The sequence below is a fragment of the Sciurus vulgaris genome (assembly GCF_902686455.1).
Source record: "Sciurus vulgaris genome assembly, chromosome: 1".
NCBI lineage: Eukaryota > Metazoa > Chordata > Mammalia > Rodentia > Sciuridae > Sciurus > Sciurus vulgaris.
In genome coordinates, this window is record NC_136461.1 from 102,499,762 (window position 1) to 102,526,765 (window position 27,004).

Sequence of the window (27,004 nt, forward strand, 5' to 3'; positions counted from 1 at the left end):
TTTTTGTTTTAAAGATGGAGTCTCACTCTGGTGCCCACACTGAACCTCAGGCTCAAGTAATCCTCCTGCTTCAGCCTCCCAACTATTTGGATCTACAGGTGCACATTACCATTCCAGGTCATACTTGCCTTTATTTGTTTAGTGTTCTCAGAGATACATGGAAAGAAAAGAGTCCAATGAAGAGGGTTCTATAATTTTCCAAATAAGAAGACAAGCTAAACTAACAGCAGAATGATTTTTAAAGGGGAAGGGGGGTAGACATTTAAAAAGTATATGAGTGATAAAAACTGTCAGGAATTGTAGAAAGACTGGATATGATAAAAAAGAAAAAAGTGTATCAAGGATGACTACCAGTTATGCCATTTGCAAACACATGGAAAAACTACTCTCTTCTGGAAGACCAGGTTTGAGTACAAAGATGCTATCTTCTATTTTGGACACCATGAGCTTGAAGTATGGGATAGAATGGATAATGGCTCCCAAAGTTTCCACATTCTAACCCCTGGAATCTGGGCATATTACCTTATAGCAAAAGGGACCTTGCAAATGTGAATAAATGAAGAATCTTTTTTTTTTTTTTTTGGAGAGACGGGTACCAGGGATTGAACTCATGGGCACTTGACCATTGAGCCACATCCCCAGTCCTATTTTGTTATTTTATTTAGAGACAGGGTCTCACTGTGCCGAGGCTGGCTTTGAACTTGGGCTCCCCCTGCCTCACCCTCCCAAGTCACTGGGATTATAGTTATGTACCACCACACCCAGCTCGAAGAATTTGAAATGAGGAGATCTGCCTAGATTATCCAGGTGGTTCTTAATAGAATTCAGTAATACAATTACGGATGTCCTTATAGGACTGTGGCAGGGGGAGATTTGACTAAAGCAGAGAAGGGAGCAGAGCGGAGTGCTGAATTTTGGAGATGGAAGAAAGGGCCACAAGTAAGTAAATATAGATTAAAAAGACAAAATATAGATTTTTCCCTCAGGGCCTTCAGATACTAAATTTGTGCTGTTTTAGACCAGAGTTTGTGGTACTTTGTTACAGCAAGAATAAGAACCAGGTCTTCTCTAGCACATCTGAAATACCTATGTAGATATATCAAGAAGGCTACTGGATCTAGAATTAGAAGAGTCTAACCTGAGAATATAAATCCTACTCACCAGCAGTAACTGAAATGTTAGAATTAAGAGATCTCTCTAGAGAAAATACATAGAGTTCAAAGGGAGGAGGCCTTGGAAAGCTTCAGTTAAAAAAAAGGAGGAAGTATACTGGCCAAAAAAAAGTAAAGGAACAATTAAGCAGTCAGAGAGATTAAGAAATGTTAAGAAAACAGTTCATGAAAAACTTGGTCAAAAACCTGCTGACACTTCCAGTATTAAAAACAAACAAACAAACAAAAAACAGATGAAAAATGCCCATTGGTTTTGAAGAAATCATGGGGATAGAAACCAAATTTGTATGAGGAACGATGAGGAAGTGGGAACAACAAATGTAAATAATCCTTTTAATTAGTTTGGCTGTGAAAATTAGATTGACAAAGAGTAAAATGGGAAAAAGGAAGAGTGTTTAAGATGGAAAAGACTGTACAAGTTGTATAAACTGATTTCCATCAGCAATATAACAAAGTATCTATTGTCCCACAACTTCAATGATACAATGTTGTCAAAACTTTGGATGTTTAACAATTTAATAAGCAAAAGTTGTCATATTGATAGTTTTAATTTCAGTCTTCTTAGGAGTGAAGATGTGTATCTTTTCAGAGGTTAAAGGGTCATTTGTGTTTCTTCTTCTATGAACTGTCTATTCATACTGCTTAATTTTATACTGGGTTGTTGGTATTTCTCCATACTAGGGCTCTTCATAATTTAGAGAAGTTAATGCTCTGCCAGTGTTATGTGTTATAAATGATTTTCATAATTTGCCTTCTGATTTCTACAATGATTTTTCGTTTTGGGGATAATAACTCAAAAGACCTTTCCCATTTCAAAATTATAACAGAACTTTTCCATGTCTTCTTTTATGTCCCCATTTTATACATTTAAATCTTTGACCCCATTTGCAGTTTATCTTGGTATAGTGATAATGGATACAAAAATAAATACTAAATAGGTACCCAGATGTCCTAATACTCTCTTTTTTCTCTGCCACCAATGATGTATATGCTATATTTTTATATATCAAATGCCTACATGTATTTCAATCTATTTCTGGGCTTAATTTTCTGACTGACTGAACAGTGTTCATAAACTAATATACATTGGCTTAATAATTAAATCTTTAGAATGTACTGCCATATGGTAAGACACTCCTCCATCACTACTTTTTTTTTTTTTTTTTTCCTGGCTGTTCTTGCCTATTTTTTCATTAAAACTTCAACATTAGCTTATTGGCTTGGTTGTCCAAGAAAAATCAACTATTTATATTTTATTTATTGGGATGGTATTCAATTTGCAATTTAGGAAAAACTGCCATTTTTATATTGAATCCTCTTATCCAAAAATAGTATAGTTTTCCTATTTTTTTTTCTTTAACACTGAATGCTGAATGTACTGATTAGAATGTCTTGGTATCCTATGTCTTCTCTTATACCTCCTATGTGTCTTCCCATAGTTTTCACATGAGTAAATTCAATATTAGTTAGCCTATGTTCTTGGCCTCTCACTGGTCTAGTAGAGAATGGGAAAAAAAGGCATTCAAATCCTCAGTAATCATGGATGATTAAGTCTTTTTTAATGTAATCATGTTTTAATACTAATGGGAAGAACATGGTTAAGGTGAAACAGTAAAAAGGACTACAATTTAAAAATGATAGATTGAGCATATGATTTATTTCTATTCCTTATCGAAATTCCATTCAAGTGAGAATAACATGGAAAGGCTATAAATCCCAGAAAGTCAGAGAGAAGAAAAACTATAGACATAAGCTACCGAAATATTTTTGAAAGTTGAGAAGTTATATGGGATTCTTGGTTGACTACAAAAAATTTAATACTGAGTTCTGATACAGAGGAATTCAAGAAGCCAGTTTGAGCTACAGACCCATGGAAAGGCTAACTATTACAAAAGGAAGTACACAAAGCACTGAATTAAAAAACCAAGGAGATGGGTTTAAAATCTGCTAGGTCAGTTAAGACTCCTCCACTTACTTTCCACCTCCCTACTCCTAATTCCTTTTCTTACTTATCAACTTGTAGAGAAAGTAAACCAAAATGACTACACACAGAAGGATATCAGGTATAAGAGAGTGTTGTTATGATGAAAGCAGGGGATTAAGCAAAATTTCCTTAATCACTTACCTCCTTTCGTAGCTCAGCTTTAAGAATTCTAGCCAACAGGGGTATAACTTATTCTATCACCCTGGCAAAAATTATGATGTTCTCAGTTGAAGAATTAATTACTTATACCTTTCTTTTTTAAAAATATTTTTATTTGTTTATGGACACAATGCCCTTATTTTATTTATTTTTATGTGGTGCTGAGTATTGAACTCAGTGCCTCGCACATGTGAGGCAGGCACATTACCACTGAGCCACAACTCCAGCCCCAACTTATAACTTTCTGTTTATGTGAAATATTCATAGTAACTTTTTAAAAATAAAAACGACCCATCTGAAATCACCTTATTGCTTGCTATTCAAAAAGAAATTTTGAAGGCTTCCAATGGGGAAAAAACAGGACATCCAAAAAAGATCCATTATCATGACAACACTGGATGTCTCAACAGCAACACTAGCAGCTTAAAGACATTGGAAAAATGCCCATATAAATTTAAAGAAAAATGACCTCCAACCTAAAATTCCCTATCTATCTATCTATCTAAACTAATAACCAAATGTTATAGAAGACCTTTCATACATGTGAGGTCTTATTTGAGCCAAGTAATAGTCATAGAATATTAGAACGAGAAAAGAGGCACATAGAAGTCCTAGAATATACACGTGATAAAAAGACATTTACAAATTATACATACTATTAACACAAAAATATTACAAAACTGTAAATGCCCAAAAATATGAGAATAAATGAACTGTGATATACACATTAACAATTTAAATACAGTGGTTAAAATTAAGGAGCTAGGGGGCTGGGGATGTAGCTCAATGGTAGAGTGCTTGCCTACCATGTATGAGGCCCTGTGTTGAATCCCAGTAAACCACCCCCCAAAAAGAGAATAAACTAAAATGAATGAATTAGGGTTAATGAATCAACACAATTCTCATTAAACAATGTTGAACCAAAACAACCTAAAGAATGATAGAGGCAATATACTCTTTATTAAGTTTTATAACAGTTACATATGTTGTTTTTATATCATACTACAGCAAATTCCTTCTCTCTCTCTTTGCCTGACTCTTCATTCCTGCATCATAACCTGGGGACAAGAGGACTACCCTCCTCCCAACTCATTGTGCCCTTCCTGATTAGGAGTGTTTTAACTTTTTTCCTATTGAGGGCATTATACTGAATTTGGAGCCTTCCAACTAAAGAACCAGGGGCTACCACAAGCTGGTTTTCCCCAGGAAACCAGAGAGAACACAAAGTTAGGCTCCCAGCGCCAGACTGATGGTCAGGCAGGCATAAACTAGAAATGGATCAAATAAGAGCCATAAGGATATACACTATATAAATAAGTTATCTGTGAAGATCAAATAAATAGGTTTTAGGCCATCTACCAGGTAAAAGTATCCCATGAAAGACACACTGTAAACACCTATATCCATTTCCCCTTTGTTTTTTGTTAGGGCAGGGTTGCTAGCTGTTATGGTACTAGAACCCCAATTTAACTGGGGACTCTCAAAACACATAATAAGGTAGTAAAATAAAAATGATAAACTACAAATTCAGAAAGAAGATTTACTTCTGGGGAGAGAGGAAAAGTTAATCCTTTTTTTAAAAGTGAAAGACAAAGCAGTAATTCATTTAGTACAATTTATACTTTCACTTATGTGGAATGGAGGAGGGAAAAGTTGGAGGGATGGGGATGGGTAACTATCATAAAGACCCTAAGCAAGTGGACACAGAGTTTCTATATGGAATGATGGGAAAAATTCTGAAAATGGATGGTGGTGATGGTTCTACAACACTGTGAAAGTAATTACTGCCAAAGAATTACACATTTAAAAATGACAAATTTCATGTTATGTATGACAATAAAAAAAAAAATCCTAAACAGGCCTAGAGATGAAATCCAGAACACAAGTAGAAGGATTAGTCTTGAAGAGAAATCACGATATGTTCTCTATGATAGCAGGAGGGAATGAGGAAAAAATACATACAGATAAAAATTTTTTGAAGAGTCATTATGAAGAACAGGCAAACAAGCTGACCAAACAAAAGAAGCAAGCTTCCTAGGCAATGCTGAAGGCCCAACAGGAAGCCTTATGAAACCTTATAAACAAACAAGATCCCAAATGACTATGAATACTAAAACATTTTAAATTGTACTGTGTACAAGTTAGACAAAATTGTCTCTTAGACTATAATGCAATGAAATTCTAAGAAGATAGTACCTATGAATCAAATGAAAGGAATTAGAGAATAGTAGATGATGTATGTAGTGTAAAACAGTGTTCTTAAACTTGCCTGATCATAGAAATTACATTGGGTAAATTATCTTAGGTCTTGCTCCAGATCTAATGACTCAGTGTGTCCAGAAGAAATCTCACATTCAGTTAAGTATTTTAAACTAGTAACCCTCACATTCTGTTAAGTATTTTAAACTAGTAACCTCAGATTATTCTTCGAACCTGGCAAGTTTGGGAAACTCTGGCCTGGAAATAACACCTGAAAGCAAAAAAATAAGTTGAGTTTCACAACTTCTCAATGTGTATGTATTAGGCTATAATGGAGGAAGAAACAAATGTAAAAATTAGAAGGAGTAAGTATCTCTAGAAAAGAACAAAAAAAAAAAACCAAAGAACAGAAAAAAGTAAAGTTGCCATGGAAGCCAAAGACTTATGCCAACAGGGAAAACTCAGACTTTATTAAAATCAGGAAAGTATAGTAGGGAAGTAAGAAGAACATGGAATCAAAGAGAAATACATCTATATGAAAACAGTAGTTAGCTTTGCATGCATTCAAAATATTTAATACATTTACAATAGCTTTAAAATAATTACCTTTAAATATACATATTGCTGTGTCAACACATACATAGTCCTTTAGATTAGAAACTCAACTTGACAGTTATCGTGTATCATTTTCTAAAAGTTAAGCAAGATTGACTCTGTCCCCTATGCATAACACTTCATAAAAAAAAAAAAGTCACAGAGCTGGGGTTGTAGCTCAGTGGTACAGCACTTGGCCCAGCATGTGTGAGGCACTATTCACTCCTCAGCACCACATAAAAATAAATAAATAAATAAAATAAAGGTATTGTGTTCATCTACAACTAAAAAAATTTTTTTAAAAAGTCATACATCAATTAAAACACAGGAGAATGTCAAGCTGAACAATGCACTACATGAAAACTCTGTGTATAGGGTGAAAAGAGCGTAGGGGTGCGTTATCCCATAGAACTCATGTTTCAGGAAGAAGCCTGTTTAAGTTAGCAGAAAGGAAAAAGTTAGCCAGCAATGTTCCCAACCTTGTCATCTGTGAGCAGGAAAGGTACTCCTACACAGTGAAAATAGTATGAGTGGGTCAATTGAGTTTATTACAAGCTCTACTTAGAATGAGAGAATTCAACCTATCACTTTTATTTATGCTGTTTTATAAAGTGAAGTACTTAAAATAATTATTTCTCCTTTTATGCAAGGCACTGATGTGCAGAGTTCCGTAAGGGTTCACTTATTTCCCAAACACACTACTCTTTATTAGTACTATTAATTTACTATAAATTCTACTAGTTTCATTCTCTATTAGCACTATCAATTCACTGTAAAATACTTTAATCAAAGTATTAAATTACTTTAATCAAAGACCAGAGAGTATATAATAAATACATTTAAGGCCTTGCCCCAACACTCAATGGAGAAATAACATTTTTTGTTTTTCTCTAAAACAGTAGGCTTTAAAGTTGAATACTGTAATCCTACAAAACGTTACCATTTTATAGAGTAATAAAAATAACGTTTATAAGAATTACTGCTACCTAAATAAAGTTAAAACACCATGCTTTTCAGTAAGAATGCTCAATATTATAGAGAAATTTTACTTAAAAAAAAGTAAAACATGCACATTTGCCAATCTCCCCCGCAGCACATATAAACATGATTCTTCTCCATATATACCTTTCACTTACTTAGTTCCTATAAGGTAAAGAGTCTCAAATGGTGATATTTAAAACAATTCCCATTTAACTTCACTATGTATTTATTTTATTTATTTTACAACTGGGGATTGAAACTAGGACACTCTACCAAGAGCTGTATCCCTATTCCTTTTTATTTTCTATTTTGAAACAGGGTCTCAACAAGTTGCCCAAGTTCATAAGATCCTCCTGCCTCAGTCTCCTAAACTGCTGGGATTACAGGTGTGCATCACTGAGCCAGGTTCTTCGACAGGGTCTCACTAAGTTGCCCAGGCTGGTCTTAAACTTTTGATCGTCCTGTCTCAGCCTCCCAAATCGCTGGAATTTATAAACATGCAGCACCACACCTGGCTAACTTCACTATATTTTTAGTGTTTGTTACTGTTTTCATTTGCAATTTATGTGTATATTTTTAAGACTTAGAACCAGAAACATCTGCATTACCTGAAAGTCCCACCCTTGACCTACAAAAATCAAAATCTGCACATTAACAAGGTTCCCAGTTAATCATACACATATTAAAATTTCCTAACCCCTCCCCTAGAGGATATTATACCATTCAGAGACAGGTAAAAAACAATTTCTCTCTGAAGATCTGCTATTATTTAGTCATGGGGAAGATCCCAACCAAATTATGACCTTTTTCATCTATAGAATAGTGCTTGAAAAATGGCTCTTTCCTTTGCTAAAGCCCTGTTAATTCATAAGATAACTAAAAGGACTGAATTTTTAATCAATTTATCTGCTGCCATAAAATTTTTATACGTAGGGGGAGCCAAGGATTGCATACTTATTGCAGTTACAGTAAACAAAGTTCAAAGCTGCCAAAATGTTTTCAAACAGCCAATATTGTAATTACAAGACAGAAGGTCTAAGCAAAAACATCATAAATTACATTTATTCCTACTAAAATGTGTGTATGTATGTGTATAGATACTTTTTTTTTTTTTAGGAGAAATACATTTCAATGTGAACATTAATTTTTCTCCACTAAATGAAACAGAGTCCATAAACACTTTGGATTTTTGATTCAAAGTGATATTTAGCCAATAAAACTTAGACCTAAGTACATATATATAGCCCTTTAGATTAGAAACAAATTTACAAGTTAGCTGAAACTTCAAACTTAAGTAAAACTGCTGAAACTTCAGTAAACAAGTAAGTATCGGCCTGGTGTAAAGTGATATCATGAAATTACCTCCTTTGGTGTTAGAACATTTGAGTATTATGAAAAAAAAAGAAAAAAGAAAAAAAAAAAAAAAAAGGCCCTATAAGTGGATCCGGATCCTAGCTTTAGCCATCACAATAATTTAAAAATATAAAAGTAACAGAAGCTATAATTTTTCTTATACAAAACAAACCTACATTTTACTTCCTTCTGCTAGAGCAGATGAATTCTAAAGTAGTGCTTCTCAAACTTTAATGTGCACATGAATCATCTGGGGACTTTTAAAATGCAAATTATGACTCAGAGGATCTGAGTAAAAATGAGACTGCATTTCTAACAAGCACCCCAGAGGTGCCAAATTCATATTTCAAGCACACTTTGAATAGCAAGGTTCTAAAGAAAAGGAGTAACTGACAATACTTCAATATCCAGGGTTTGCAAGAGCACTGGTCTTGATAATGTTTCCAATTAAATTACTAATTGATCAACCTAAAGCTTTTCCATCTTTATCTTACTGGATCCCCCATATTTTAAGTAATATTTTTATCACTCTATCATTCTTAAAATCTTGGAAATTTGTATCCCAGTCTTCCTTCTACCTTTCTTTTTGGTTTCTTCCCATGTTCTATACTTATAGCACGCACACCATAGGATTTTACCCTTAGCTTCATCTCCTTTCCATTCTAATACTATCCCTGATTATATATGCTAATTGATCCAACTTCTGCATCTCCGGCCTAAAAATGTCTCCCAAGCTTTTTTTTTTTTTTTTAACTGACCAAACTTTTTCAACCCTGTGTGTAGCACCATCCTTCATTTATCCAAACCACATCTTAAGACTCTTTCTTTCTTTTACAAAGTCCACTTAATCTCTATAATTGATAATTACAATTATCAATTTTGATAATTGTATCAAATAATTGTATAATTATTTGAGATTATAGAGATAATTGTATCTCTATTTTGATAATTTACAAAATCTTATTCTTGGGCTGGGGTTATAGCTCGGTGGTAGAGCGCTTGCCTGGCATGTGTGAGGCACTGGGTTGGATCCTTAGCACCACATATAAATAAGTAAAATAAAGGCATTGTGTCCATCTACAAGTTAAAAAAAAATTTTTTTTTTTTTTTTAAATCTTATTCTTTTCTCTCTAGTGTCAATACCAGTTTGGGCATGGATCATTCCTGACTTAGTTACAATCATAACCTAGCCAGTACTCTTACTTTCAATCACATTTTCCCTCAATCTCATCCTCCACATTTCCCTGTAACCTTTGCAAACATTAATTAATAGCTTTCCCCTATTAAAATTCACCAATAACTCTCCCATTAGCTTTAGGAAAAAGTATATTTGGGCATATAACACTCTTCACACTCTTGATTTTCATTTGTTCATTCTACCCCACCCCCACCCCCAACCACCCCTTACAGTGATTATGTCCTCTTGCCCTATTAAGCTATTTAAAGCTTTCTGAACATGGCACATTTTCAAATGCTCTCTGTACATCTGCATTGGCTATTATTTCCTTTGATTAAAAATGTCCTTACTAAGCTAAGTATTAACCTGCTTTCAATATTCTACTCAAGCATCACATGCCTTAAAATGCCTTTTCTAATCACTTCAAGTCTGATGTAGGTAATACCATAAACTGTGCTCCCTCTCCATGGTAGGATTTTCCTTACTGCCAAGTCTCTACTATTTAAACTGTATTATAATTGCTGGTTTATTCATCTCCCCCACTAAAATGAATTCATCAATTGGTCCTTTTAAGAACTGAATACTCAGTACATGGTAGGTTCTCAATAAATGCTGAATAAACTATTCTGAAATATAGTCATGAATAATTATTACAGCTATATATTTAAACTAGCTATATATTTAAACAAACAATTTCTAATAGCTGTGTCTCTAAAGTAATTAAAAAATTTACCTGATCTTATTTATAAGTTAACAGAACTTTATAAGATTTCATAAAAAAGAATTCCAAAATACCCTAGGGAATTCACTTAATTCCCCCAAATCTAAAGGTATTTGTTAAAAATATTAAAAACAAAGCCTTTTAAACTTTGTTTTAACGGAGACACTTTAATTTCACTGACCACAGTGTTACACAAATAAAAGCACTAATTTCTTCTCCCATAGCTGAGGTAAAGAGGAAATAAGGCAAAATAGTGTGAACATTGTTCAGATGGCCAAGGTTTTCATGTTGACTTCTATTTTCTAACTATATGACCTTGGATAACATCATACACATCCAAAGCCTGTTTCTTCAAAGCATAAAAGGTATAAAATTGCTTACCTACCCCCTGGTTATTTCAAATATTCAGATGTGAATTTGAAAGCATTTCTATTAAACAAATCTGAACTACTGTGTTATTAGCATCTATCCCAATATCTGTGAAAGATTTTACAGGTACAAATTTAAAGCTTCATGGGCTAATTCCACCTCCTAAATCTACATAATACTTCTCTCCAATGGCTGAAAATTCATAAATAAAATTAAGTTCCAGAACCACCAGAGCACAAGTCTCATTCAACAGTCCTCAATATTCTTATGTGGTGAAAGTATTTAAAATATAATTTAATAATGTGATGTTATTTTAAAATGGTTATTTTATAAAATTTGAAGTAAATCTCAAGGTAAGTTGTTGGTACAGTCATTTAAATTTTGGCTCCATTTTAAAAAATTGGAGGACAAAAATCAGCAGGGAATAATATTTCAAGATTTCTTCTTTTATTAACTATTCAGACTGGGTTAACATATAAACTTGATCCAATATAGACTAATGGAAAAGTTAAATAGTCACCCTTACAAAACCAGGACATTTCCCCCCCAATTTCTGGCTTATTTCTCAGATATGCTTGCTAGTCTACCAATCAGAAAATTTGCTGCATTTCTCTAAACTAAAAAATGGATAGATCATGTAAACTCTGCTCTCAGCAATCTTTCCTTGTTTAGTAGAGACTTATGGGGAATATGGACTAGACTGGTTTGTCTCTTCTATGATATTTATAAAAATAGGATTCCTTAACCTTCAAAGGGAAAAATTCCTTAAAAAAAAAAAAAGAAAAAGAAAATCTACTACAAAAGTCAGCACTTCGGTACCTGATTGTGGTAACAAGGCCAAAATCCAAGACGAAGCCCTTTATTGCACATCGTGTTCCAACGTCTTGGGCAGCCCCATCTTGCGACCTCTCCAGACTGGCTGTTCCTGCTCTCTCTACTGCAGAGAGAACTTCAATTAGAGAAATTCTGAGGCTCATAAATCTAAACTGGATACTCCCCTCATTGGAGGCAAGGATGTTGAAACTTACTAAAAAGATTCATGTTAGAGGAGGATTCAGATAAATGTAAGTGGCTTGAAACCACTATAATGTAAGCAGCTGAGAGTCTTATTATACAACAGTTTATTTACCTTAAAAAAAAAATAACAAAAAAAAAACTTATGGGAAAAGAATGGCAGCAAATTACTAGATAACCTGAAAAAACATGAATATAATCATGAATCTCTAAAAAGTGAAATAGGCTCCACTAAACTTAAATTTACAGTATAAGCAGTATAAACTTACAGCTGACCATTCATATTCATAATCCTTAAGAAGAAAGCAAGCAAGAAAAAAACTAGGATACATTATTAACTTCTTAATGCCCTAAAATAACTTCATTGAAAAAAATGTTTGGTTAAAAACTGGTTAGGAAGGCAATGTTTCCCTGCTGACTTAAGCCTAGCTGCCTAAGCAAGGCTTTAAAAAATGTCTTCACCTACTAGAGTGCATAGGCAGAAGGAGCAGAGACTATGGCGGTCTCCCTAGTGACACTCGCAAGTCACATAAATGGGGTATATTTCTGGGATAGACTGCCAACAAGTTACTGAAAGAAGAGAAACAAACCCAGCTAAAACCTGGCCAATAAATAGACCAATACCCTCACATGTTCTATTATTATGACATAAAAGTCTTAACTAAAGTTACCTCCAGGCTATCAGATCTAAATCATATCCATCACACTAACATTACCTGATCGGTAAAAGACTGAATTAGTTTTCAAGTTGGTTTTCCATAAAGATTTGTAATGAAGCATAATATGTATAAAGCATTTCTTCAAGCAAATAAAAGCTCCACCCCAAAGACCTCAGTAATTAAGACTTTACAACTGGAGAAACAATTTGAAGTATCATTATCACTGTGTATTTTTATCAAAGTGTGGTGATATGAGCTATGCAACAGAATGAAGATAACACTGTTGAGATACTGTATTTACTAAATTACTTAACAATAATTTTACCTTACCTGAGTGTGAAAATTTGAAATGGTTGTTGTTTCAATATCTTTCTTGCCCAGAATTTCCATTTTCACTGGAGTGTTGGGGAAATTAAAAGCAAAGTAATCCAAGAAGTCTGGGAGATAAGCAGCCGCTCCATGCACTATTGCTAAAGCATAGTAAGCAGCATTTTTCTCATTTTCACTGAATGTCAAAGCAAGAAACTCCTCAGAAAATCTCTCCATCTCCATTGGAGACAAAAATGAGAGTTCATCCATGTAAGCATGAAGGACCAGAGCACCACCATTGGACTGGTGTTCCTCATGAATAAAGTTGCTAAATTTAGTACCTGTTTTTAAGAAATTTCTACGAATAGAATGTTCCTGGTGAGTCATAAAAGGTGTTTGTACTCCCTGGGGTACCCGATATTCTTGCATGCCCAAATTTAATCGGCACAGCTGTTCGTCTTTCAGATACCTGAAGGACTCCTTATTAACTCCTGAAGTGCTATTTATTTGTCCTTGGGTGAGAATTTCCTTATTGATGCGCGTCAGGCCAGCACAGACGGTTTGTACTTCCTTATTGTACATTTTAAGGCGTCTTCCTCGCATGTCTTCTCGGTGTTTCTTTTTCTTTTTCTTCTTTATTTTCTTCAAGACAAAATCATCAGCTCTCTGGGTTTTACCATTTTCATCTGGTGTTTCTGGCCACAATAATTAAAAAGAAGTTAGTTGCTAGGACTAATGTCAACATACAAGTTTCTTAAGGTACTAGATCTCAATCAAATAGTCTCCTCTCAATTCTCAGAATTTGCTATTGCGACTTACATCTTCAAAAATGAAACTAAGATTTAAAATACAATAATATGCTGGGTCAAAGATTATGTTAAAAAAAAGCAGATAACGAAGGGCTATATGTGTGGCTCAGTGATAGAGCATATGTTTAGCATGCACCAGTACACATTCAATACCTTGCACCACCACCACCACACACACACACACACACACACACACACAGCAGATTATGGCAAGGGGTAACATATAATTTGACTTACAATCAAAACTAAAGGAAATATCCAAGTAATTTCAAATCTGACATGCTACATAAAATATTTGCTCAGTAACCTTTGTAAAATCTAAATTGAAGCTTGTCATATTTGCTGTCAGTCTGTAAATTATCTATAGGCTAATCAAACAACAGTGAATTAAGCTGTAAGACAAAATGACAAAATCTTGCCTATGAAACTATCATAGTTTTTTGGTACATGGGTTTTTTGTTTGTTCATTTGTTTGAGGGAGGTGTTTCTTAGTAGCAGAACTCATTCTCAAGTATTGTTGTTAGAATGATAAACTATATATTACTTCAATGGAGGGCAATTTGGTGATATATATCAAAAGTCCTGAAAATATTTACAATCCTCAGACCCAGGATCTCTACTTCCAAGTCAAAATTACTTAAGAAAATAACTGAAGATCTATGAGGATATCAATGACAGTATTATTTAAAACAACAAAAAACTAATCTAAATGCCCAATAATCAGAGACTGATTAAACCTTGGTAGTTATACATTATAAAATATTACCTGGCCATTATACACCATAGATGAAAAGACTGACATACAAATTACAAGGTTACAAAATGCTTACAATGTTACTCTTCTAGAAAGTCTACTTTAATAACTCCTACCTACCTAAGGGCATATGTAGCAATAGCTATTCCTTCTCCCTGCTTCCGTAGCACTGTACTCCTACCACAGCACTTACCATACTCCATGTTATCACATATTTAATTTTTCACCTCTTCTCTACACTGTAAGCAATCTAAGCTGAGTGATATATATCTTACCTTCTTTCCAAAGCACTAGGGTACATTCTGATCCCATTTTTATATTAGACTTTCATTCATTTGAACATTAAGTAACTACCATTTTGCCAGGTATACATCTAGGCACTAAGGATATGATGGATGAGATAGAAACAATCCCTACTCTTTCTGTTTGGTTTGGTTTGGTACCAGGGATTGAACCCAGAGGTGCTTTGCCACTGAGCCACGTCCCCAGTCCTTTTTTCATTATTTTATTTTGAAACAGAGTCTCCCTACATTCCTTAGGGCCCACTAAGTTGTTGAGGCTGGCTTTGAATTTGTGATCCTCTTGCCTCTGCCTCCCAAGTCACTGGGATTACAGGCATGAGCTACATGCCCAGCCTTACTCTCTTAAATATTATAATCTGGTTGAACAAGGAAAAGAAAGTACCAGGTAGTAATAAAAAACAAGTAGGCTTTTCTAGATGCTGGGAAAACTCTTCTGAAGAGGAGACATTTAGACTGAGTCCTAAATTATAGGATAAAATGAGCATATGAAGATTTAGGAGGAAATATTCTAGAGAGAAACAAAGGACTTAAAGAAAGGAAAAAGTTTCCTTGATCTCTATATGTAATATACAATGTATATTACATATATATATATATATATATCTGGAGAAATATATACTAAGGTATTAACAGTAGGGTGGTATTAATGGCATGAGTGGTAGGAATATAAATGTCTAGCTTTGTTGTTTTCTAATTTTCTATAATAAGCATATTACTATATAATTTGAAAACTTAAATTTTAATTTCTGAAGGTTTATCATAGATTGACATATCCAAAAGAGAAAGGCATCTTTGATTTACTAGTTGGAAAATAAACCTAGCAAGAAATCTAGGTTTAAGCCTTTAAGCTTGGTCTAACATTTACTGTATAGTATTTATCTACCGAACAATAATATTTCTAACATAATTCAAGTAATTCAGTGTTAACAAACATATTCCAACTAATCCTATTCTTAGATCTGGGAAGAACAAGTTCAAATAATTTTAAGTAAAGAATTTACTTGGGGGTCTGGGGTTATAGCTCAGTGGTAGAGCACTTGCCTAGCACAGGTGAGGCACTGGATTCAATCCTCAGTACCACATAAAAATAAATAAATAAAATAAAGGTATTGTGTCCATCTACAACTAAAAATACAAAAAAAAAAAAAAAAAAAAAAAGGAATTTACTTGGGGGTTGAGGCTCAGTGATAAGAGTGCTTGCCTAGCATGTATGAGGCCCTGGTTTTGACTCTCAGCACTACACATAAACAAATAAATAAAATAAAGGTCCATCAACAGCAATAAAAAAAAAAAAATTAACAAAAAAAGAATAATTTGCTTGGTGTAATATATAAATACATGACACTTGCAAGAATGGATATAAAATCAGTCCAAATCACCAGACAGTACAATAGTTATAAAACCTTCTATAAAATTTAAACCTATTTTAGGGCTGGGGTTGTAGCTCAGTGGTAGAGCACTTTCCTAGCATGTGTGAGGCACTGGGTTCAATCCTCAGTGCTACATAAAAATAAATAAATAAAGATATTGTGTCCACCTACAACTGAAATATTTCTAAAAATTTAAACCTATTTCAAAGTTCAAGTCAAAAATTTTAAGCTGTATAGATAGCAAATAAATTTCACTGTCTAATATTTGCTTTTAAGAACAACAAAAAGAAAACCCTACAGAAGGATTATAGCTCAGTAGTGGAGTTCCTTGCATTCACAAGGTCCTGGGTTTGATCCCCAACCCTGCAAAGAACAACAACAACAACAAAAAACTTCATTTGCAAACATCACTTGATCATACACATAATCAGGTTGCTTAAAATGGTAAGAAAATGCAGTCAATTTTTTATCCTATACAATATTAAGTCCTTGATTAGTTAAAACTCAGCAAGTCATTTATATTTCTTACCAAATAAAATTAATCTAAATACTTTTCCTGATACTAAATCAGTAATTTAGGCAATTCTTCCAAGCATCTAAATGCCATTAAATATAAAGGTTAGACCAATTTAAAAATAGTCCCTAATTACCTTCCACTAAATGTTTTAGCAATTCCACAGGAAAAGAAAATATCTCTGAATAGATCTTGTTGTTTTAAGCTTCAGAAGAGGTATTTGGTATGCAGAAGATGAACTGTGACCTAGATCTGCCACTGAAATTAACACCAAGAAGGAATGGTCTTGAATGTAACATGTTATCTAGATTACTATCATCTTACCTTATGGTATTTCTAACATGGTTAAATCTCTTTGGGTTTTATTCCAAAATTTAGTTACATGAAAACCATTCAATTAATCCAATATGGCCCATCTCCAGGAAAGAGAGAGAGGGAAAAAACAAAACAAAACTGTACAAGGAAATTAAAAGGGCCTTAAACTGAACATAATTTCATATACCAATATGATTAAAAAGTTTAAATATGAAATAAATTCCAATCTATCTTCCCACAAATCCTGTTTTTCAAATGTTTCCTCTTTTCTAAGGCTGATACAGAAAACTTCCCTTTTTTTTTAATGGAAAAATTTGAGACTACTTATTCCATGCTTGTTGATAAATTTCCATGAACAAACAAAATTTATTCTCAAGTTATTGTGGAGGCAATTAATTGTGAATGGCATAAGTATCCACAAGTTGTTGGAAGTTCTTGTGGAAAGTTGGCCATTATTGCTTGAGAGAGATACCAAATGCCTTTCCATGAATTAAAAACATTTAAAAGTCGAATGTCTAGGGGCTTCACAATCTTTCCACTTCTGGTAGTGTTTTAGTTTTCCAATAGAGAATGTATTCAGGAAGTCAGATTTTGAGTATATCCCCATAGCGTGAAAGCTAAATTTGTTTCATCAATTTTGTTATTGTTGTTTTTAATATTTTTTTAGTTGTCAATGGATCTTTATTTTATTTACATGTGGTGCTGAGAATGAGAATGGAACCCAGTGCCTCCACAGGCTAGGCAAACACTCTACCACTGAGCCACAATCCCAGCCCAGTTGTTGTTTTGAAGTGCTGGGGGATCAAACCTAGGGCCTTGTGCATGTTAGGCAAGCACTTTACGGCTGAGCTACATCCACAGCCCTGACATCAGTTCTTTACAGACAAGAAGCTGAGCTACATTGCACCTATATTAAGGAAAGTTTTCACGCATCTAACTGTAAGACTCAATATAAAAAGACTCAGTATGTAATTCTACAAAGGAAAATACAAACATTGGTTTAAGAAATAAATTGCTGCTGTCTTTAAAAACATCATTATAACTAAGATTAATATATAACACTATCAGTAATACCTTCACATATGCTGTTATCAATTATTAAGCAGCACAATTTATTTAATATAACACTATAGAATGGTTTTCATTAATGCAAAAATTAGCTTTCCAATATTACAAAACTTAAACACCATTCATAACAACATTCATACACTTGAATTATACGTTAGAAAATAGAGTACCTCTGATTCCTAGAAATGATTGTGTTGCAAAAACAAAACAATTGGAATTGTTTACTCATTATTAATTATAATAAAGAAAAGGACTAAAGTTTTTTTCTGAAAATATATTATTTTTGGTCTTCTTGAGAGTTCTTCCAGTTCTATATAAAAACCAATAAAAAAGAAAAACAAAACCTGCTCACTTTGAAAGCCAAATTTTTGCAAATCATTTGTTATTTTTTCTCATTGCTTTACCTTACTTCCCACTCCATTCTGATGTTGAGGAGCTGGGTAAGATTAAAACACTGTTCTACTACTTCTTTAGTAGTACAATCTTATTTTTTCCCCTTTCATTTTAAAACTCCAATTTTTTAGAGCAGTTTGAGGTTCACAGCAAAACTGAGAAGTTACAGAGATTTCTTATACATTCCTGTACATGCATAGCCTCTCCCAACTATCAACACTCCCCACCAGAGTTACACTTTTATATCACCAGAGTTCACAGTTGACATTAGGGTTCCCTCTTGGTGTGAGTTTGGACAATGTATAATGACAGGGATTCACCATTACAGTATCATGCAGAGTAGTTTCACTGCCCTAAACAATCCTCTGTGTTCTGCCTTTCATAACTCCCTTTACCCTCATCACCAGCAACCATTGGTCTTTTATTGTCTAATTTTGCCTTTTCCAGAACGTAATTTTACTAGAATCATACAGTATATAGCCTTTTCAGACTGGCTTCTTTCACTTAGTAATATGTATTTCAGGTTAAGCATAATTCATTTGTTCTAATGCATAGGGTCTTTACCACAGTTTATATATATCCATTCATCTACTAAAGGACATCTTGGTTGCTTCCAAGTTTTGGCAATTATGAATAAAGCTGCTATTGATATCCATATGCAGTTTTTTGTGTGGGCATATGTTTTGAACTCCTTTGGGTAAATACCAAGGAGTGGAACTGCTGGGTCAGATAGAAAGAGCATGTTTACTTTTGTAAGAAATTACCAAACTGTCCTCCATCGCAGCTGTACCATTTTGCATTTCCACCAATAATGAATGAAGCAGCATAACCTTTTGTGAGTTAATATCTTTATACCTTACTTCTCATTGGTAAAATGGGGGGAAAACAATATTTTCTCATAAAATTAATTTGCAGAGTAGTGCATTTAAAGTATTTGGCATAGTCCTAGAACATAACGAATACTCACTATATGTTAACTACTGGTTTTTTTTCACCCAAACAGATGAATTCTGGAGGCAGAGTGTGTTATCTAGAGTGTGCTGTTTAAGATAAGAGCAGGTGCTTTACAGTTAAGACTCAGGTTAATGTCTCTGCTCTACTGCTTATTAAGATCTCCGGGAAGCTAAAAAAAAAATTTGTAAACCTCAATTTTCTCATCATAAAATATTATTAATACTAGTGTCTATCTCAGAGTTATTTTAAGTATTAAAGGAAAGAATGACTATAAGGCCCTCATCATAGTATCTGATGTATAGGTCCTATCATCTTGATCATCTTATTCATAATAAAAGTATTAGGTAACATTCCTCAAAATAAGTGGCAACAATTCTAGAAATTAGAGATAGAAACTACTGGCTGATAGCACAATATGGCATACCAAAAGAGAAAAACATAAAGTGGAAGAAAGTATCTCTGAAAGAGGGTAGAAAATTATTGTTCACCAAGTGTCTGCTAGGGACCATGTATGTTATCTCATTTTAATCCTCCAACAAACCAGTGAAATGAATAAAGAAATCCTTGTTCAGAGAAGGAAAGAGTTTGAAACATGAGGTATTTAACATATTAGGTCACAAAGTTAGTAGATGACAATCAAAACTCTCACTTAAATCCAAAATTCAAACTCTTCCAATACCATGCACTACAAATTTCACTCTCTCTGTTCTGCCTCCCCTTTCGACCCCTCCCTGAAACACTCCCATTGATGATCAATTAAATCATCAGGTAGGTACAACTAATGGACTTGAGGTGGATTATTACTTTACTCACAAATATTTTACTTATTACCCATTACATAATTTTGCATGATCACAAAGATGCGTTTTCACACCTCACTTGAAGTTATTTTTGCCTCTCTGGGTGGACAGGAAGAAATGTCAGTCCGTAAAGACACTGTTAACTGTTACCTGATAAAAGAGATAATCTGCCTGTTCCTCATTATAATCCAAATAATTCTCCATCCCTATCTCCAAATCCAATCAACTGTTTCCAGATTCAAAACTCCTGTCAATGTCTATTTGACAGTGCAAAAATTTCCATTAACTTCTGGCTTAGGAACACTATCCCTGTGATAGCATTTAGGTCACTGATCAAAGGCAAAAAAATATGAGAAAGGAACATTATTGACTTAGGAGTTCTATGCAAGAGCAATCCTGTCATTTAATGACACCAATGTACAGAGGTAGGGGATCATCTCCCCTTCCTTTCCTTTCTAAAAATATACTAAAGTATTAAAATCATAAAGGTACTAACCAAGAATATTTAAAAAGCATCACTCCTTTTGATTGTTCTATGCTTTTATGGGTAGTAAGAGAAAAATTAAGGTTTCAAAGGACAGGTAGCTGTCAGTTTAGTCAGACTTGAGCCTACTGCTCATAAAAAATAAATACATTTTAATATCTCTTTACTTATCAATCCCAACGTGTATAGCAGAAAGAAAAAAGCCAACTGGACCATGAGATGAGTCAAAAAAAAAAAAAGCTGAGTTCAATGTTCAGTTCTACCATTAACTAAAAATTTCAAGCTTGTTACTTCACCTCTTTGAAAATCACTTACTTCCTTTTCTACAGGTGAAACAAGTCTACCACAGCATTTACGAGTTAAATTTTTGTTTCAACTATTTATGAACAACTTCTAATGTCTGGGATCTTAATGATTTGTAATTATCTACCCATGAATTTGGATTGAGTGCTCTTGGGCTACTGTGTAGGATCATGTCTCTTACTCAGTTCAGGAGCTGGCAAACTTTCTTATAAGGAACCAGATAAGGCTAGGATTGTAGCTCAGTTGTAAAGTGCTTGCCCACCACGTGTGAGGCACTGGGCTCAATCCCCAGCACCACATAAAAATAAAAATAAAAATAAATAAAATAAAAATCCATTGACAACTAAAAAATGTTTAAAAAAAAAAAAAAAAAAAAAGAACCAGATAGCAGTCTTTGCAGGCCACATGGTCTCTGTATCAACTACTCTTCTCTGCTACTATAGTGTAAAAACTGCCATAGACAATATGTATAAATGAACAGAGCATGTTCCAATAAAACTTTATTTCTGGACATTGAAATATTTCATGTCATTTTCACATTATGAGGTTTTCTGCAACCATTTAAAAAGTGAAGAAAAACTCTTCCCTCACCGGTTGTACAAAAACAGACATAGAACTCATTTTTTATAAAAGCAATTTAATGGAAGAATAATAATCTTTTCAACAAAAGATGCCAGAGCACTGGATACTGATGGAAAAAAGAACCACAACCTAAACCTTACACAAAACTAACTTCAATAGATCACAATTTAAATGTGAAAGTTAAAATTATAAAACTTTTAGGAGGGGCTGGGGAGATAGCTCAGTCGGTAGAGTGCTTGCCTTGTAAGCACAAGGCCCTGGGTTCGATCCCCAGCACCCCCCCCCAAAAAAAAAAAAAAAAAAATCCAATAAAACTTTTAGGGAAAAAAAAAAAAAAACAGGAAAAATCCTTAGGACTTTAAACATGACACCAAAAACATTATTTATTAAAGAAAAAAATCAATAAATTGAACTTCAACAAAGTCTGAAACTTTTGCTTGTTTTACTTGTGAAATATCTTAAGATGACAGAAAGACAGGCAACACTGGGAGAAAATACCTGCAGATGATGTAGTTGACAAAAGACTGCTCAATAAAAAATTCTCAAAACACAATAATAAAAAAATTCGATTAGAAAATGGGCAAAAGACAGAGATTTTACTGATGAGGATATATAAATGGCAAATGATGACATGAAAAGTTGATTAATATCATTATCCACCAAACCATGATGAGAAATCACCACACAACTATTGAAAGAGCTAAAAAAAAAAAAAAAAAAAAGTGACAATACCAAATATTGTCAAGAATGTGGATAAACGATCTCTCATACATCATTAGTGGGACTGTAAACTGGTTCACTCTAGAAAATAATATGGTAGTATGTTTAAAAAAAGAAAAAAACCTTAAAACTTACAATATGACCTAGCAATTACAATCCCCCGAGAAATGAAAATGTACGTTCATGCAAAAATCTGAACATAACTGTTTGTAGGTGTTTTATTCAAAAGAGCCAAAAACTAGAAACAATCAAAATGTCCTTCAGTTGGTAAATGGTTCAATAGGGGAAACATTTACCATCCATACTGTGGAATACTATTTAGCAAGAAAAGCAGAACACTATTGATACATATACCACCCAAATGGATCTCAGGTTATGCTGAATCTCAAGATTATTATACTGTATGATTCCATTTATATAACATTCTCAATGACAAAATTATAGGGATGGAGAACAGATTAATGATTGTTAGGGGTTAGAGAGGGGAGACAGAGGGAGTGCCTAAAATTACAGAGGTATAGCACAAAGGGAATCTTTTTGGAGATGGAATATTTTTGTATCCTGACTACAGTGGCAGTTACACTAATCTACACATGATAAAAATGCACAGCACTACACATTGTACCAATGTCAACTTCCTGGTGTTGGTATTATACAATAGTTATGTAAGATGTAACCATTGGAGGAAACTGGTAAAAGGTAAGGACCTCTCTCTACTATTTTTGCAATTTCCTGTGAGTCTATAATTATCTCAAAGTAAAAAGTTAAAATACTTTCTAAAAATCTGATGATAAGCAAAAGGAAGACATAGCTTTGTAAGTAACAAGTGTCTACCCACTCTCCTTATTAATCTTAGAGTTGCTTCAAGGACCAAACATTACAAATAATAAAAGTCAGTTTTGAATAGGTGCCTACCATGAGCCACACACTATTTTTAGTGCTTTCTACACTACCCCATTTAATCCATATAACAACCTTATAAATGAAATGCCACAATCCCACTTACAGATGGGAAAACTGAGGTCAAAAAGAGGTTAAAGCAATCTGCTCATGGTGACATTGTAAGTGGTAAGAGCCAGAACTGAAATTCAGATTAACTCTAGAGGCATGCTTCCTGTATACAAGGGTAACCAAAATAAACATATGGGGGTAGTACCAAACTCTGTGCACAAGTTTGAACTAAATGACATCAAACCAGTTTGTTTTCTCCCTCAGTTCAAATACAGTTTTCAGAACTTTTAAAACACCAGGTATTTAGAGTACTTATAGTCTTCCCCACTCAGCCAAAAAAATGTAAAATGGCCTAATCTTAACCCATCCCTCTTCTTACATATTGGCAAACTATAGTGTTGAGAGCTGTATTATCCAATGAGGAAGCTACTAGCCAAATGTGGCCAATTAAAAGATTAGAATTAAATAAAATTAAAAATTCAGTTTCTCAGACACACTAGCCATATTTCTAAGTCTGCTCAAGAGTCACACATGGTTATCATATTGAACAGTACAGATAGAGAACATTTCCATCATCTGTGAAAGTTCTATTCATTAGTACTAGATTAGAGACTTGGTTTGCTTTTTTTAAAGAGCACAGGGTATGTGCAATGTTCACAGGAGATCGATGTCATTGCAACCATAAAAGGGGGTTAGGTCAGACATCCTTGTTTAAAGTCAGGTACTGCCACTATTAATGTCAAGGCACAGGGAAAAGGTAAGCAAAGGACTGGGAAAAAAGGAATAAGAGAAAGTAAAATCAAGCAGCTTGGCAATGAAGCTAGAACTAAGATTCAGGAGTGTGGGTTCTACTGCTTATTATGCAAATGATTGATTCTTTTTAATTTTTAAAAAATTTTTACACTTGGTACTAATTAACTGTGACTTAATTAGATGATTCTCTTCACTGTTTTGGGTCTTGGTTTCTTATACAACACAAATTTAGAACAAATAATTGCTAAGACTCCTTCTTGCTTTGTATGGATAAACAAACATACACACACAAAGGTGGGAAATAAAGGTAAAAATAAAAGATCATTGCATATTGGTGGTGGAAACTGGCACTCCTGTCAATTTACCACAAGGTCTATTCCAGAAGATGAAATCTGGATACCACAAAAGGAAGATTTAATTCTGGTCAATAAATCCTTATTGAATAATCATTTGTACCTAACCACAGTATTTGGAAGTAGCACACAAAAAAAACTGGTTAGCTCAGTTAAGCAAATATGTGGAAAGAATGCAAGACTTCCAAAATTTTATATTGAAAAATGGCTCACTAATATCTAATAACCAAACTGGCCCAGTAGTAAGACACACAGAAGTATCTTAAAATTTTCTTGAGGAGATACAACAAATTATATAGTCATACACAAAGTACGAACAAACGGCATAATTAAAAGCACACCTCATTTCTTCCACAAAGAACAAAAATAAATGCTACAGGTAATTAGGAAAAGGAAAACACTAATTTTGACCAACCTAATTTATCTAGAACACACACTTACTTAAATAACTCTATATTTTCTGGGTTAAATATTCCTGAGGATTACTGGAATTACACACACATTCCCAAATTGTGCTAAACAGAATAAAATGCAACTGCAATTCTTCTCCCCTCTATTACACACTTTCCTCTTTTCAGAGGTTTTGTTGGTCCTATTCCCTAGGATCAAAAAGGAGAGAAAATCTTTCCCCCGTCCCTATTCTAAGAATTCAAACGGCCAATAAAAAAAGTTTGAAGGATTTTTACTTCCAAAAAACAAAAACAAACAAAAACAAAACAACAACAACAACAAAAAAAAAAAAAAACAGAAGCCATGTTTTGTTTTGTTTTTAACCTTGCAAAAATTACGGCAACCAGTGAGTTGTGTAACCTCTGTAAGAAATCAAACTCATTAAAGTCCCGAACCAGACCCGAGAATATTTTGGAGCAGGGGGTAGTAAAAACCAAAGATTTCCAGGAAGGAAAACAGGGAGAAGGGATTTTAGCGACAAGCCTTTACTTCAGAAAGGCAGTTTTTAGTTTCCCACCTATTAATCCAACGCCAAGAAACAGCGCGGCGCGGAAACCCTGCGGAATTTGAAAACAAACGTTGCGAGGCTCCGGGGGACTGCGAAGGGGGCTGGTAACTGACAGCTCGGCCTCGGAGCGAAAAGCCTCAAGTAGGTCAAACTGTGTCCACGGCCTGAAGTCCAGAGTCCACCCCAGTGGGCTCAGGGGAGAAGAGCAGCAGGAGGGAAGCAGGGATTTGGCGTCTTTCAATCCTAAAGGGGCGGGATATCGGAAACGAGGGACCTAGAGCCCCAGCTCGGGCAGTTCGCCTGCTCTCACCTCTCTTGGGGGCCTTGATCAAAGGCACCCCTCCAGTCCTTTCGCCGTTTTCCTGCTTGTCCTTGTGCTTGAGATCGCCAGGAACGCAGGAGCTGGGGTCACCATCGGCGCCGCGGTGGTGATGGTGCTTGTGCCTCTCCTTGTGGCCCTTATGCTTGGGCCCGGCCGCGCTCACCGTCAGGGGCGAGAAGGTGAAGAGGGCCGAGGTGCCTGGGGCTGGGAGTGGGGCAGCGACAGCGGGCCCGGCCGGAGCAAGCGAAGGTGGCGGCGGAGGCGGCAGGAGCAGAGGCTCAACAGGGCCCTGGACGGTTGGGGCAGCATTCGTTGGCGGCAGCGGCCCGGGATGTTGGCGGCTGCGACGGCGCCGGTGAGGGGGAGCGAGAGGGGGGTCCTGGCTCGGCCGCCCCCGCTTCTCCTGAGACCCCCCACTGCTTGCCCGACGCTGCCGCTTCACTCCCCGCGGCGAGACCCCAGCATGGGGTTTCTCCTTTCCCTCTTTGTCCGGCTCCTCCTGCGCCGCCACCGCCCGTACTACGCGCACTGCTCCGACCTGCGCAGCCATTTCACCCACAAACACACATTTAAATGGCCCGACAGCCCCCCCGTCCGTGCATCGCGCAAGCGCCGCCCGCGCACGGCCCGCTGGGCATTGGAGTCTCTCCCCCGCCCTCCACTTGTCGGCCGTTCTTCGTGAGGAGCTGAACATGCCGGAAGCAGCAGTTCCCAGCGCTTCTCCGCAGGCCTCTCTAACCGAGCTTCTATTGTAAAGCGCCCTGGGCCGCGCAAAGCCTCGCGGGAGCGGTAGTTCTGCCGCGCCCCGCGCCGCGTCCCCGGCTCTGTGAGTGGAGGAGCCGAGAGGGAGCGTGCGCCGAGTCACGCTTCGGGCTGCGACGCAACCGTCGCCGGCCGGCGAGTTGCCGCCAACCGCCTTAACGGCCCAAACAATGTTAGTGGCTTTCAGTCTGGCGGCGCGTTCACATTATCGTTTTCCTGTCCCTTTCGTCATTTTATACGGAGTAGGTGGTCTCCATAGTGACTTTTAAAAATTTCACATTTCTTTGATAACCTTTGTGAGGTAAAAGAATCTCTGGCCTTTTACCCTTGACAAAACGATTAAATGAAGGGGAAAAGAGGAGTTAGCAATATGTAGAATTACGGAAATTTTGTTACCAAATGTAAAAGGGCTGCGAATCGGAAATGTTGGAAGCATTTTCAGGGGCCTTGCTTTGGTTACTACTACTGGCGTACGAAGGCAGGTGCAAGACCGCCTCGCCACCAGCCGCAGCCCCGCGAATGCGGGAAAGGTAGAGCCCTGCATTTATTTTGAATGTACCCCTACAAATATGAAAAAATAATCTAGGTGGAAATTAGAAAATTTTAACAAGATTTTCTTTTCAAGTTCTAAGTATTAAGTTGCATAAATTTGAGAAAAGTGTCTACCTGAGAACCCTCCAAATATCGTCGCTGTTCACCAAGGGGCGGTTGTTGCTCAGAAATTCGGTTAGAAACTCATCACTTTGGCTTTTGCCTAAGATTCTTTTAATGTACGTGGTCCTTGGCAAGGACATTATTGGTTGCAGTGATGTACCCAGCAGATAAAATTACTGTAGTTTGATACCA

At 35.5% G+C, this 27,004-nt stretch overlaps 1 protein-coding gene across 1 annotated transcript in view; it reads right to left on the minus strand.

The window, feature by feature from the left end:
• Positions 1-26,138, minus strand: part of RSBN1 (round spermatid basic protein 1) — a 47,934-nt gene extending 21,796 nt beyond the window's left edge. Inside the window, exons 1-2 of the mRNA XM_079135362.1 lie at positions 25,385-26,138; positions 12,713-13,386 (exon numbers count right to left, since the gene is read on the minus strand). Of these exons, the coding sequence (XP_078991488.1) occupies positions 12,713-13,386; positions 25,385-26,090 (1,380 nt within the window). The 5' untranslated portion in view covers positions 26,091-26,138. The remainder of the gene's footprint in view (positions 1-12,712; positions 13,387-25,384) is intronic.
• Positions 26,139-27,004: the final 866 nt, after the last annotated feature.